Genomic DNA, 14,847 nt, shown 5'->3' with positions numbered 1-14,847 from the left:
ACCAGGCGCCGGTCGCCATGACTACAACACCAAAATAGCTATTTTATTTATCATCCAAAACCCACCAGTGAACATACACGTGTCTCTGGATGTTAATGGTGGTTAAAAACAAACAAGCAAACAAAAACAACAACAACAACAACTTTCTTTGAGGACTATTTTTTGCTGCACAACTGCCCTGCATGGCGCCTGTATCCCTCCACTGGGAATGGATTTTTAACAAATGATATAGGCCTAAAATCTTCTCTGTGTGTGGGGCATCAGGGAGGGCATGAATTCCAATGTTTGGTAGAAGGACTTTCTGTGAGGGAGTACTGGGAGTACTAATTCTACGTCGGTTTATCTGGAACGGACAGTCCTGAAAGACTCAGTCCGTAACCTTTATCTACAGGGGAGTTCGCAGACCTGATACTTTTGTACCCAAGTTGTTTTTGCTAGTTTAGCTCCTCACATGTTTACTTGAGGACGGCTTCCAGGATTTCCAGGAGTAGACTGCTGACAGCTCAGACAGCAGTGAAATCTCATTACTCTCCTTTTCACCATTTTGTTATCTTTATCTGCACATCTGCTGTGATAATGGAAGTCCTGTTACAGTCAGTTCAGAGTGTAAAATATTCCAGTATGCTCCTTTATCTGACCGCCAAATATTTATTACCCTGGTTATTGATTAAGCTAATTGAGGAGACTCCTCTAGTCCTGCGCTCGACGTACAGTTCAGTTGTTTCAAGCATTTAATTTATTCATCATTATCATAAATCAGGCCTTAGAACCTACAAAACAAACAAGCGTTGGCTGATTAGCATGCTAACGCTTTCCTTGGCACAGAACTCTTCTCAAGTCCACTGGTAGACCTTCAGAGAAGCTTTACGGTCTGGGTCTGGATTTGTGACGTCAAATGATCTTTAATAAACTAATACATAACTACTGATAACGCCATCAGTGAAGCAGCGGTGGTGCCAAGACCACATCGATCATTTGCAGACATATTAACATTCTGGAGATCAAACAACATGCTTCAGCCAGAACATTAAAACCACTGCCAGGTGAAGTGAAGAACATTGATGATCTGGTTCCAGGGGTAAAGAATCTGAGACACTGAGACACAAGAACCGAACTGTGATGTTCTAGACGTCCCAAGGGTCAGAACATGTTGTTATGGATGTTATGAATGGTTATCTCCATAACATCAGGCAGGTCTTGTGGGGGTGTTCCCGGTATGTCAGTACCTACCTGGTGGTCAGTACCTACCAAAAGTGCCCAGAGAAAGGACAATCGGTGAACCGGAGACTGATGCTCATGGAGGCCCCACCTCACACCTTACTGGATCTCTATACAGGATCTGCTGCAAACGTTAGTCTCAGTGCCAGATACTTCAGGGCGCTTTCAGCGGTGTTGAGCCCATGCCTTGATAGGTCATGAAGAACCTTGAAGAACCAATGGGGAGAATACACAATAGTATGCATTAGGTGGTTTTAATGTTATGGCTGATTGAAACATATTTTACAATGATTCAAATCATAATTAAAGACGATCTTCAAGACATAGTTTCAGGGCGTAGGCTTTTGCAGTGTAATTAAATACTTCTTATTAATGTGGCGCCTGAGGCCATTTGGTTGCGTCACTTTTGATGTTTGCGATGTTATGTTCAGCCAGACGTCTGATAGATAACATCCCGCAGCACTTTAACACCTTATCCATTCTGTCAGTTAGGGGTGGGTGATATGACGTTTTCATTTAACCTTTTTTATGTCACAGTAAAGTCAGATTTATATCAATTATTCACAGTCATATCAGAACATTATGACCACCTACCTGGTAATAGTAATAATAACCACGCTTCGGCTCGGATGACACTAGCTGTAAACGGATGACGCTACTGTGGCTCTAAAATGTCATATGATGTTAGTGATTTCCAAGATCCACCGGTTGCCCGGGACCCTATCATTTTCGTCCTATCGGACATCACCATTTGCCCATGATGGTTTTGCACTCTGCTACAACTGACTGGTGTGCTCGCTTATTAATACATAAATAAGTCAGGTGGCATCTGTGACGTCCCAGCAAAGTTCATTCCAAACCAGGGGTGTTCATAAAGTTCTGGTATGACTGAGACAGTGGGCGAAAGGCGGTAGAATTTTGGAAACTCGGCTAAATTTGTGGGATGTTATAGAACTGCCATAGTGAAGGTGTAACAAGAATTGACTCCTCACACACTGGGTGCCTCCCAATGGCCGAACAGTGGTGCCCCACGGGCAATTGATGTCAGAGGGGAACGATGACTCCCTCCATGACCTAATGCAGTCCATGCGACGACATCTCCCTAGGGTCATCTGAGCCAAGGGTGGTCATTTCGTCTATAAGGCAGGCGGTCATAATATTCTGATATGACTGTATATATGTGTTTACAGTAAACAACATTTACCAGTCCAACATATACAAACAAGGGGCCTATTAATAAATTAAGATTAGAGGAAAATCCTTTTCTATTAATATAGATATTTATATTTAAGAAGTCATTTTTAGCGACTGTGGCTATTTGGTTGTATCATCTTTGGCAATGAGGTCACCTCAGCTAGCACCTCAGCTACCATGTTAGTGTATTGTGACTGAGCTGAAGCCTTGGTTTCATTTACCCCAGTTTGCACCACCGGCTGTCTAATCACCACCTATCGGTTTCCCACCTTCCACCTCTCAGTCTTTTCCACAGATATCGCTGTTCCTCTGAACCACTCCGTGGCCCTCCCATGCTTCTTCCACCTCGACAACCCAGCGAGCGAAAAGCTCCTTGACATCACCTGGTTCTTCAAAGGCTCGGTCATCGCGTCCATTAACCACACGGAAAGAGGCTTCCACCTGGACACCTCGAACCTCGTCAACGGCTCTGCGCCCCTGACTGTGTACAACGCCACTCCACACCAGCAGGGGGTGTATGAGTGTAGCGTGAACAGCAACGAGACTGAGCACTCCAGCAACGTCACACTCACAGTACTGGGTGAGTATGTGCCTGCAAAAAATGTGGGTGGCCTATCGTTGACCTCCCGGCCCCGCTCTCCGCTGCCTTTGGTAGCTCCTTGGAAAGCTCCTAATGTTGCTAACTAGTGAGGGAAGGTACTACTCCAGCAGTTAGCATGGTGCTATAGGCCTAAATCATTGCTAAAACCATATGGAGGTGTTCAGAAATCTCTTATGGACTTGACAGTACGGACAGCTAATTGGTGGGGTATTAGCTTCCGTTACTTGTTAGCTACATTAGCTTCATTTTGTTTATTAAAGACATACTGATACTGTGTTACTATGTATACACACACTATATACTGTAGAGATATATTCACCTCAATATCGCTCCTCTTTCTCAGCTCCCCCCTCAGTGTCCATCCCTTCTCCAGAGGTGGTGTTGGGTCAGGAGAGCGCAGTAGAGTGCTGGGCAAAGAGCTTCAGCCCTCCCCAAGTCACCTTCTCCTGGACGCGAGAGGGCAAAAGCTTCAGAGCTCCTCAGAAGTCCGATGGGAAGCTGACGGAGGATGGTCTTTACGAGGCGGTCAGCCGGCTGGTGTTCGTTCCTGAACTCTCTGACCGGAACGCAACTTACGGCTGTGTGGTGCAGCATGAGGAACTGGAGAAACCGCTGGTGAAGAAGTTCAAGCCAAGCATCATCAGTGAGTGATCCGTCTTCTTTCCCATTCTGAAACGCTTCCTAACCAGGTTCTTACGGAGAATAACCAGGGTTATGTCTCCTCCAGTCCTTCCCAAGGTCAGCCTGTCCATCGTGCCCCCCGTATCTCGCTCATCACCCCTCACCCTCGCCTGCGACCTCAGCGGCTTTTATCCCGAGAACGTGTCCGTGGCCTGGGTCCAGAACGGCACTGTCCTACCCGAGCCTCCACTGACGCACCTGAACAATGATGGAACGTACAGAACCCGCTGGTTCCACACACTCAGCGCAGAGGAGAGGGAGCGGGGTGGATCCGTGCAGTGTGTGGCTCAACAGGCTCACGTTTCACGGCCGGCGTCTAGCCTCATTGACCTGTCAGCTGCTGACCCACTGGGTACTCTATACACTACATTGTATACACTGTATTAGATATACACTATATCAGCTATACATTATAGCATACACACAGTGTACATCAGATGTACACTACACTATATACACTATGAGATGCACACTATAGTATATACATTAGATAGGATTTACACTATAATACATACATTGCACTATACACTCTTTATCAGATATACTACACTATAGTATATACTCTGTAAAAGATACACTGTAATATATCACTATTAGATATACACACTATGTCAGATGTACACTATAGTATTAACACACTATGTCAGATATACACAACACTATAGTATATCACTGTATCAGATATATGGTACACTACATGCACTATATCACATATACACTACACTATACGCACTATAGTATATCACTATGTCAGATATACACAACACAAAATCAGACTTACACACCACTATATACACTATAGTATCAGATGTACACTACACTATAGTATATCACTATGTCAGATATACACTATATCAGATATACACTACACTATATCAGATATATGCTGCACTATATACACTGTAGTATATCACTACATTAGATATACACTACACTATATCAGATATACACTACACTATATACACTATAGTATATCACTGGATCAGATGTACACTACACTACATCAGATATACACTTCACTATATACACTACAGTATATCACTGGATCAGATGTACACTACACTACATCAGATATACACTTCACTATATACACTACAGTATTTCACTGCATCAGATATACACTACACTATATCAGATATATGCTGCACTATATCAGATATACACTACACTATATACACTATAGTATTTCACAATATCACATATGCACTACACTATATACACTATAGTATATCACAATATCAGATATACACTACACTATATACACTATATCACAATATCATATATTCACTACACTATATACACTATATCACAATATCATATATTCACTACACTATATCAGCTATACACTACACTATATACACTATATCACAATATCAGCTATACACTACACTATATACACTATATCACAATATCAGATATAGACTACACTATATAAGATATATGCTGCACTATATACACTAGTATATCACTGTGTCAGATATACACTACACTACATCAGCTATACACTACACTATATAAGCTATAGTATATCACTGTGTCAGATATACACTACACTACATCAGATATACACTACACTATATAAGCTATAGTATATCACAAAATCAGATATACACTACACTATATACACTATATCACAATATCAGATATACACTATACCACAATATCAGATATACACTACACTATATACACTATAGTATGTCACTGTATCAGATATACACTACACTATATACACTATATCACAATATCAGATATACACTATATCACAATATCAGATATACACTACACTATATACACTATAGTATGTCACTGTATCAGATATACACTACACTACATCAGATATACACTACACTGTATACACTACATCACAATATCAGATATACACTACACTATATCAGATATACACTACACTATATACACTATAGTATGTCACTGTATCAGATATACACTACACTACATCAGATATACACTACACTGTATACACTACATCACAATATCAGATATACACTACACTATATCAGATATACACTACACTATATACACTATTTCACAATATCAGATATACACTACATTATATCAGATATACACTACACTATATACACTATAATTGATGTACACTATAATAATAATATAATAACAACAGCTTTTACCAACTTCTTGATATCCCTTAATCAGAGGAGTACAAAGGGCTGGGTGTTCCTCACCAGTGTGTATTGTCCATGCTTCTCAGTGCGGGAGCTGGTCCTGAGCAAATCGGCGAAAGCGTCGGTGGCCATGATGATCATCTCTCTGATCCTTGTCCTCCTGCTCTGCTTCGGCTTTTCCTGGAAGAGGAGAGATGGTGAGAAACCCAGAAAGCACACACACACACACACACACACACACACACACAGAAACAGGCCTGTGTGTAGGGTATTATCTCAGCTTAAAGTGACAGTTCATCAAAACATCTAATCAAATGTCTTATTCAAGACCTTTTTGGTCTTTTTCGAGATCGGCCCTGATACCGTCTTTCAGCCACAAATGCTGCACACTACAGAAGGAACTTGTGTTAAGATGATTCCTCTACTCTTATTATTACCTCTCTTTCCTTCTCTCCCCGCAGAGAAGCAGAAAAGCTTGACCGTTTCTGCGGTCATCCTGCCTCCGAGATTGGTGGTGGGCCGGAAAGGTCGGGTCACCATCAGCATAGAGGGCAGGAGAGCAGATCGGGTCCAGACTGTCTGGTTCCTCAACGACATTCCTATAGTAGACACTTCTTACAGCGGTAAACACTTTCCCAGAATGGCAAAGGGGGAATTCCACACATTGTGAACATTTTATTCTGCATAATTAAGGCTGTGAGCTGAGCTCATTTAGGGTCGGGTTTGGTGGGAAATTGTGCTTCACTGTAGAGAAACTTCCCAACTTTGACTCTGCTGACCTTTACAGTGGTGGTGAATGGAACCAGGCGGCGGTCGCCATGACTACAACACAGATATATACATTTTATTATGTATCCAAACCCACCAGTGAAGCTACATGTGTCTTTTTGAGGTTTATTTGGACTGATTATGGTGATGACGGTAAAAAAAGTGGAGAATTTGAACTAATACAGTCTATCTTAGGGACTACTTTTTGCCGCACTACACCCTGCAGCATGTATCCCTCCACCATTTTAACGATATGCGATTTTAAAAACAGGTTCTAGACCCAGAATCGTCTCAGAACTCCGGTAGAACAATGTCTCAGACATCAGGCAGTGTCTTCATCACCATTAACAGAACTTTCTGTGAGGGAGCTTTTTTTAGCGCTTCAGACGTCTGCTTCCCGTCACCACCACAGTAGAACAGTTCTGACTGAGTAAGGTTATCTAGAACAGAGCGTTTCACACCACCAAACCCACCAAACTCTGAATGACCTTGTTTACATTCTTAATTATTTATACACAAAAAAAACCCTGGTACATTTACAGTGATAGTTTGTCCTCAAAAACTCGTCACCAAAATTTTATTCACATGATCTCTTTTTTTTTTTTAAGGAGAAAAAACTTTGAGCCCCGCTTACTCAACAGGCCACACTCCCAGGATTTCCCGTGTATCTCTAGTCTCTGAAAAAGCCTCCCTGCTGCCCGCCACCGCGCCCGGATACTACAAACTGCACACTCGGCAGCCCCTGCACTCCACCGGACCCACCAAACAGCTCCTCTCCTCCTTCACCTTCATCCCTAATCTGTCCGTCCACAAGGGGGCAGTGTTTAAATGCCAGATATCCTACAAAGGCAAAGACAAGATAGTGATGGAGAAAGTGTCGGACAAGTTTACCGTTCTGGGTAAGAGGGTATTAATAGCCAAACTCTCATTTATTTATTTATTTATGTACTGTCTCTGTAAGACATATGAGACATACCAACCAGAGCTCTGTTCTGATTGGCAGTCTTGTACATAACAAAGCGGTGCAGCATGATACACAGTCACTGCTGTAGCTGATTTTTGTGACCAATACAGTGAATCACCAATACAGTGAATTCTTAGTAATAATTCTTCAATAATTAGCTTAGTCGCTATTTATGGAAGCATTTCCAAACATCATCATCTTTAAACATCCTCTTACATCACACCCTTGTTGGGAAAGCATCCCAGAGGGTCCCTTTATAAAGCATGCATCCAAGCAAAGTGGGCCACTGAGACAGAAACAGACAATAATCTATTTTTTCTGCAGTTTTTAACACACTTTTAAGCGTGTAGTTATTTATTTATTTGTTTGTTTGTTTGTTTGTTTAGCAATGCCTGAAGTCTCAGAGATCCAGCTCTCAGAGCCCAACGAGGAGACAGGTATGACCCCCCCCCCCCTTTGCACATGCCTGTATATGCAAAGTAGTAATATATATAATATTATAAATATTTGAATTAAGTTAAATATAATGTCCTCTTCAAAAGTTATATGCAAAAGTTCTGGCACCAGGTCAAAAATAAGAGACATGTCCTTTGTGGGTTGCTGCCCCCTATTGGGCAGAATATGGAAATCTAACCAAATAATATAATTGGGGGCGCCAAACCTTTTGCATGAGACCACAAATGGCCCTCGCACTCACCCTTGCTGAAGAGAATATAAGAGAGAAGTAATGGTCACCCCTAACGCAGGTATCGTCACCCTGACCGTGGCGGCCTCTCGCTTCCACCCGGACATCATCACTTTCCGCTGGTTCTGTGAGGGGGGCGAGCTGTGCCCTGTGGCCGCCCCTCCAGGCCTGGCTTCTCCGCGGCCCGACTCTCAGGGCTTCTTCTCGGCCATGAGCCAGTGCAGGCTGCCCAAGGCTGAGCTGGACAGAGGAGGAACCACCGTCTGGGTCACCGTCCATCACTTATCCCTCAAACAGCCGATCACTCGGAAAACCAGAGGTGAGGCTGACGGCAGAGCAGAACCATGAAATACATTAAAGTGAGAGTCTGTAGCCCAACTGTGGTCAGCCTAGCCAAGAGATGCTTGATGACGAGTGTTTTTAGATTTGCTAATGTACAGCCCACAGAATCAGTTGCTGCTGCTGTTGCTGCTGACTAACTGCTGACCCCGACACAAGTGCTGACCATAAGACCTCGTGTCTGAGAGAGAAAGTCGAGCGACTGGTGCTGGGAGGGACAGAAAGGAGAAATGAGAGGCCGGTTCTGCTGGGTTTGGACTCATAGCCAGCTCGCTGGGCTTAGATACGTTAGATTTATCTAGCAGGCTAAACACCACAGTGCAGGCCGTGATCCAGCTAACCCAGGCTTAAATCCACCTGTTTAGAGGATTAAGCCTCATATCTGAGATCACAGAGTCGAGTCAATGGTCTTTAGGAGTGTTTTTTTCCCATGATTTTCAGCCTAATTTAGTAGACTGGCTCATCCAGGTTTGCTTGCTTTGCATCCCTCAGCCTTATCAATTTAACAGAATTCACCCTTTTGTCTTCATTACATTACATCACCCAGAATGCACTACAGAAACACACCATACAACCATTAGTAATCCTGCAAAATCCACTGATGAAAAGGCTAATAAATACAGATATCATATTCAGCTTCTTAGTGGTAATGTTAGCTGTCTGGCCCCCTTTTGCATCAGCCACCTTCAAGACGCATCATCAGAAGGAGGGGTTTTAATCTTAAAACTGAAAAATCTCACTCTAGAGACGAGTACGCACCGATGTAAGAGGAACGTAAGCACATTTACACCCCATGTAGCCGTGGTTAGATTCTCTGCCATGGCTGGGGTGCCCCTTTAAAGAATGCTATGATGTAAACGTTAATGTGATGACATCACAGGTCCACGCTAGAGCTGCCAAAGTCAAAAGATACCGTCACATAATCCAGCACCCTTTCCTTGCTCTTTCCAGGGTTCATAAAGAGGCCTACCCTGTCAGAAATCCGCTGCACTCCATCCTCCCCCCAGCAGGGACCTCTCACCCTGGCCTGCGACATCACTGGCTTCTACCCTCCTGAGATCTTCGTCAAATGGTTGAGGCGAAGCAGGAGCGAGGATGGAGACGCGCTGGAGGTCGAGGAGGCAGAAGCGGAGAGCGAAGAGGGAGTTAAGGGGGCGACAGAAGTCTGGGGGCCCATCCAGACCCAGCCGAGGACGTTCCGGGCCACGGCCGTCCTGAAGGAGGTGGAGAATGGGCTGAAGGAGGTGGAGGAGGGTGGAGAGATCGTGTGCAGGGTGGAGCACTGTTCCCTTCAGGAGCCTGTTGAGCGAGTCTGGAGGAAAAACAGCTTCGGTAACACGGATGTATCTTAAAAAAAAACCCTAAAAATGAAGCAATTCCTATGTGGTTGCTATGGTGTTGTTTTTGCATGCAGTTGCTTTGATATTCCAGGTGGTTGCTGAGGTGTTCAAATGTGGTTGCTATCCAGGTGGTTGCTGTGTGAAAGTGGATAATCATAGAGAAATTTACCAGTTCAGATTTCTTTACAGCGGAGGTGAATGGAACCAGGTGTCGGTTGCCATGACAACATCATGACTATAGTCATTTTTTTACTATCCAAACCTACCTGTGAACCTGTCAACACGTGTCTTTTATATGTGAGTTTTATTATAAATGTACAGAAATCAAAAATACAAATTTGTTTTGGGGACTATTTTGCGTTGCAATACCCAGCACGTATCCCTCCACCTCTTTAATGAAATCCGATTTTTATAAAAACAGGTTTTAGGGCCAAACTCTTCTCAGAACTCTGGTAGAACACTGTCTCAGGCATCAGGCCGTGTCTTCATCACCATTAGGTGGAATAACTTTTCCCTATCTGAAGCTTTTAGAGGTTCAGACATCTGGTTCCATTCACCACCACTGTGAACAAATTCTCAGTGTGGAATTTTATCTAGAACCGAGCGTTTTACACCAAATCCACTCTAATGACTGTGCTCACATCTGAACCCTGGACCTATATAGGCACCTTTACGAACCGTTGAGATTCCCCCTTTAAACACACACTGGGTGCTGCTGTGGTGAGTCGGGCCTTCACTGCCTCTCCTTTATGCTCTTTCGTCCAGTGGCTCCCTCGGTTCCTCTCTCCCTGTCTGTGAGCTGGAGGAATGACGGGGTCGGAGTGTTCTCCTTGTGTCTCTCCGGTGGGGTCCCGCACCCTAAGGTGGTCTGGGCGGCTGGTGGTTCCGCTCTATCCCAGCTGGTCTCCAGAGAGAGAGAACAAGCAGCCGCCAGCGGGGAGCGAGAGCTGCTGAGCTTCTGCGCTCTGGTGAGGTCAGCTGGAGCTCAGAGAAGTGAGCCCCACCCTCACGGCCGCAGGAATGGACATCTGAACAGTGAGTATCCTGCGAAAGGACAAGCAGAGAGAGAGTTTTTAGGATGGACGGCCCACAGAAAAGGGACAGAACACTTCATTTACCTTTTACCCCAAATACACTCATACAGCCAAGACAGGACTGCCTCTTTAGTGGTGCGGTGGATGCACCGATCTGATACTAGGATCAGATATCAGTCCGATACTAACAATTAGTCTGATCCAAAGGACTGATCCATTCACAGAATACGCCGGTATTCTAGGCCTCATAACCCAGGGTCAGACCTGCCCTCGACCTGGCATCACCTGATGCCTGAAGTCTCCCCCAGGTGGTGAAGTATATGGTTTATCAATTCAACAATGGTATCGGATCAGTATCAGGTATCGGCCGATACGCAAAGTTCATGTATCGGTATCGGCATCGGAAAAGAAAAAGATGGATCGGTGCATCCCTAGGTAGCACAGCAAATAAAAAATGTAATAAAAATACCGTAGCGTACCGTAGTTCACACAGTATCAGACGCCACATCCGCAAGTCTTTTACTTTTAGATTACTGAACACCTCCACACGCTTTAGGTAAACAGTTAGCACTATGCTAATGACGTGAGCATTGACGTCTACGACTTGTATAAAAAATAAATAAATAATAAAAATAATCAAATTTATACATGTAGCTATATCCCATTCATTTATACAGGCAAGATGCTAAGGCTATAAGGGGCAGTGGTGGCTCAGCGGTTAGAGCGCCGGGATATCGATAACAGGGTTGTGGGTTCGATTCCCGGGCTCGGCAAGCTGCCACTGTTGGGCCCTTGAGCAAGGCCCTTTACCCTCTCTGCTCCCCGGGCGCTGGAGTTGGCTGCCCACCGCTCTGGGTGTGTACTCACTGCCCCTAACACGTGTGAGTGTGTGTTCACTACCAGATGGGTTAAATGCGGAGGACACATTTCGCTGTACAGTCCACACTGTACAGTGACGAATACGTGCACCTTTATCCTTTATCCTATAGGCTGCCACAATGCAGTTTTTACCTCGGCTAGCCAACTTTCTGCAAAAGCATTTTGTCAGGTTTGGTTCATGAATAAATAATGTAAGATTTTGGTTGTGAATATTACGTTAATATAACGTTGAAATGCAACTCAGGCCGAATACAAGAGCTAGTGCAGGCTTAGTGAACATAGGCCGCCATCATTCCTTGTTAGCGATATTAGCCTCGTATTGGCCTAAACATGTCTCGTCTGTTGGACTACTTTCGTAATTTGTAGGAAAGCGTGTAAATTTTATTATTCCTTTCAAATAAACCCCCTGAACCTTCCCGAGGAGTAATCCTGAGGGTGGACGTCAGCATTAGCACGCTAGTATAATCACAGAACGAGTTTCAGGTTTCGATATATAGTTCGAAAGACCTGACAGAGAAGAACTGAAAACAGTGGTGTGTTTGACAGGCTCTCAGGGTCCTGTCGTCTCTACTGAAGTGGAGACCGGACCCACCGAGAGGAGGGAAAGGGAACAGGGGCAGCACACGGAAACAGGCGAGGAGAAGTGGACGCAGACTTCGGAGGCTTCAGATGCTGAAGCTGGAGAGACAGAACTCGAGATCTCCTACATAAACGCGGTGAACGTGAGGAAAGAGGGACGGCGGGGGGACAGAGAGCGTCTCCGGGTCGTGGTGGAGATTACCCATCCTGCACTTGGCCTGCCCGCGTACCGCACCTGGACAGGTAGCCAGCTAGCACTCGGCTAACGCACACTATCGTTACATGAGGCTGCTTAGCATAGCGGACTAGCATCACCTAAACGTTCAGCTTTCCCCACAGTACACACACACACAGTGTCCAAATGTTTGCGGACATGCCTTCTAATGAATGCATTCGGCTCCTTCAAGTTAAGTTAACACATTGCTGACACAGATGTGCAAATGCACACACACACACACACACACATATATATCTTGTCTAGGCCCTGCAGAGAAGTACTGCCAATAGAATAAGACTCTCTGGAGCAGATATATATATATGGCCAAAAGTTTGGACACACCTTCTCATTGAATGCATTTTCTGTATTTTCATGACTATTTACATTGTAGATTCTCACTGAAGGCATCAAAACTATGAATGAACACATGTGGAGTTATGTACTTAACAGAAAAAGGTGAAATAACTGAAAACTGTATAACTGTTTTATATTCTAGTGTCTTAAATAGCCACCCTTTGCTCTGATTACTGCTTTGCACACTCTTGGCATTCTCTCAATGAGCTTCAAGAGGTAGTCACCTGAGATGGTTTTCAGGTGTGCCTTATCAGGGTTAATTAGTGGAATTTCTTGCTTTATCAATGGGGTTGGGACCATCAGTTGTGTTGTGCAGAAGTCAGGTTACTACACAGCCGACAGCCCTACTGGACAACTGTTAAAATTCATATTATGGCAAGAACCAATCAGCTAACTAAAGAAAAACGAGTGGCCATCATTACTTTAAGAAATGAAGGTCAGTCAGTCCTTTAAATGTGTCCCCAAGTGGAGTCACAAAACCCATCAAGCGCTACAGGGAAACTGGCACACACGAGGACCGACCCAGGAAAGGAAGACCAAGAGTCACCTCTGCTTCTCAGGACAAGGTCATCCGACAGTGGTGACACTGTTGGGGATTTATTCAAAATTGAAGGCACACTGAACCAGCATGGCTACCACAGCATCCTGCAGCAACATGCCATCCCATCTGGTTTGTGTTTAGTTGGACCATCATTTTTTTTTTAATAGCACCCCAATGACCCCAAACACACTTCCAGGCTGTGTAAGGGCTATTTGACCAAGAAGGAGAGTGATGGAGTGCTGCGGCAGATGATTTGGCCTCCACAGTCACCGGACCTGAACCCAATAGAGATGGTTTGGGGTGAGCTGGACCGCAGAGTGAAGGCAAAGGGGCCGACAAGTGCTAAACACCTCTGGGAACTCCTTCAAGACTGTTGGAAAACCATTTCAGGTGACTACCTCTTGAAGCTCATTGAGAGAATGCCAAGAGTGTGCAAAGCAGTAATCAGAGCAAAGGGTGGCTATTTTGATGCCTTCAGTGAGAATCTACAATGTAAATAGTCATGAAAATACAGAAAACGCATTTAATGAGAGGTGTGTTTTGGGCCTGTACTATATATATATATTATTTTGTAGAAATCTGTTTAACTTTGCCATTAAAGAGATTTTTAAAAACAATTATTCTTAAAAAAAGAATAATAATATAAATATGCTAACAGATAAATGCTAAAATATGCTAATATATGCTAAAATGTTAATATATGCTTAATGCCAACAGATGTTTCCCAGTGTTCTCTGTGTGATTTGCTTCTTTTCTTATTCTCACAGAGCCTGAAGAGGACGTATCACCTTAAAGTGCCACCATTCAGATGTTCCTCCATATGTTTATTTATTAAAAAAACATCAAATCATTATTATTACTGTCTAAAACCTAAAATGTATTTAACTTTAGCATTTTCATCGCTTCTCTGTTAAAGCATAATGTTTTCCAGTCTTACTAATACCGTCACTTCTGTTACAAAAGTACAACAGTAATGAAGCGAGCCTTCATATAGCCTCCAGCAAGCCTCCAGAATTCCAGCGCTGGAACTGAGGAATGTTGAGAAGATCAGACGCTCGGATTCCTCACCTGCTGAAATGCTGGGACACGCTGAAGGTGTTCATTTGCATCAGAAATATGTGAAATGACTGTGAGGATGCGGTGCAGAATGTCTGATTTACATTTACAGTGTGATGCTTTTGTACATAACTGTATAAATTAATACAGATTAACATAAAAATAACAAAAAATAACATTTAATATATTGTTTGTGTAAATAAACTGTACATTTGATACCTGCCTAGCTAAAATAAAGCCATTACTGGCAGTCTGA

At 43.7% G+C, this 14,847-nt stretch overlaps 2 protein-coding genes across 4 annotated transcripts in view; one reads left to right on the top strand and one right to left on the bottom strand.

Annotated features, from left to right (window-relative positions):
- LOC140543543 (chymotrypsin-like protease CTRL-1) overlaps window positions 1–6,022 on the bottom strand; it is a 22,968-nt gene extending 16,946 nt beyond the window's left edge. Inside the window, exons 1-2 of the mRNA XM_072666623.1 lie at window positions 5,896–6,022; window positions 3,333–4,058 (exon numbers count right to left, since the gene is read on the bottom strand). The gene's annotated coding sequence lies outside the window, so the exon portion shown is untranslated. The remainder of the gene's footprint in view (window positions 1–3,332; window positions 4,059–5,895) is intronic.
- Window positions 1–14,847, top strand: part of LOC140543541 (uncharacterized) — a 15,565-nt gene extending 718 nt beyond the window's left edge. Inside the window, exons 1-13 of one of the 3 annotated variants that reach the window (XM_072666620.1) lie at window positions 1,272–1,455; window positions 2,696–2,992; window positions 3,357–3,656; window positions 3,741–4,046; window positions 5,922–6,032; window positions 6,297–6,458; window positions 7,212–7,502; window positions 7,954–8,004; window positions 8,314–8,571; window positions 9,543–9,923; window positions 10,697–10,966; window positions 12,376–12,666; window positions 14,303–14,847. In XM_072666620.1, the coding sequence (XP_072522721.1) occupies window positions 1,416–1,455; window positions 2,696–2,992; window positions 3,357–3,656; window positions 3,741–4,046; window positions 5,922–6,032; window positions 6,297–6,458; window positions 7,212–7,502; window positions 7,954–8,004; window positions 8,314–8,571; window positions 9,543–9,923; window positions 10,697–10,966; window positions 12,376–12,666; window positions 14,303–14,328 (2,784 nt within the window). In that variant the 5' untranslated portion in view covers window positions 1,272–1,415 and the 3' untranslated portion in view covers window positions 14,329–14,847. Of the gene's footprint in view, window positions 1–1,271; window positions 1,456–2,695; window positions 2,993–3,356; window positions 3,657–3,740; window positions 4,047–5,921; window positions 6,033–6,296; window positions 6,459–7,211; window positions 7,503–7,953; window positions 8,005–8,313; window positions 8,572–9,542; window positions 9,924–10,696; window positions 10,967–12,375; window positions 12,667–14,302 lie in introns of those variants that run through there. The other 2 variants (XM_072666621.1, XM_072666619.1) reach the window with 2 other exon arrangements.

This window comes from Salminus brasiliensis, chromosome 22 (genome assembly GCF_030463535.1).
Source record: "Salminus brasiliensis chromosome 22, fSalBra1.hap2, whole genome shotgun sequence".
NCBI lineage: Eukaryota > Metazoa > Chordata > Actinopteri > Characiformes > Bryconidae > Salminus > Salminus brasiliensis.
This window is presented reverse-complemented; position numbering and strand designations above follow the sequence as displayed.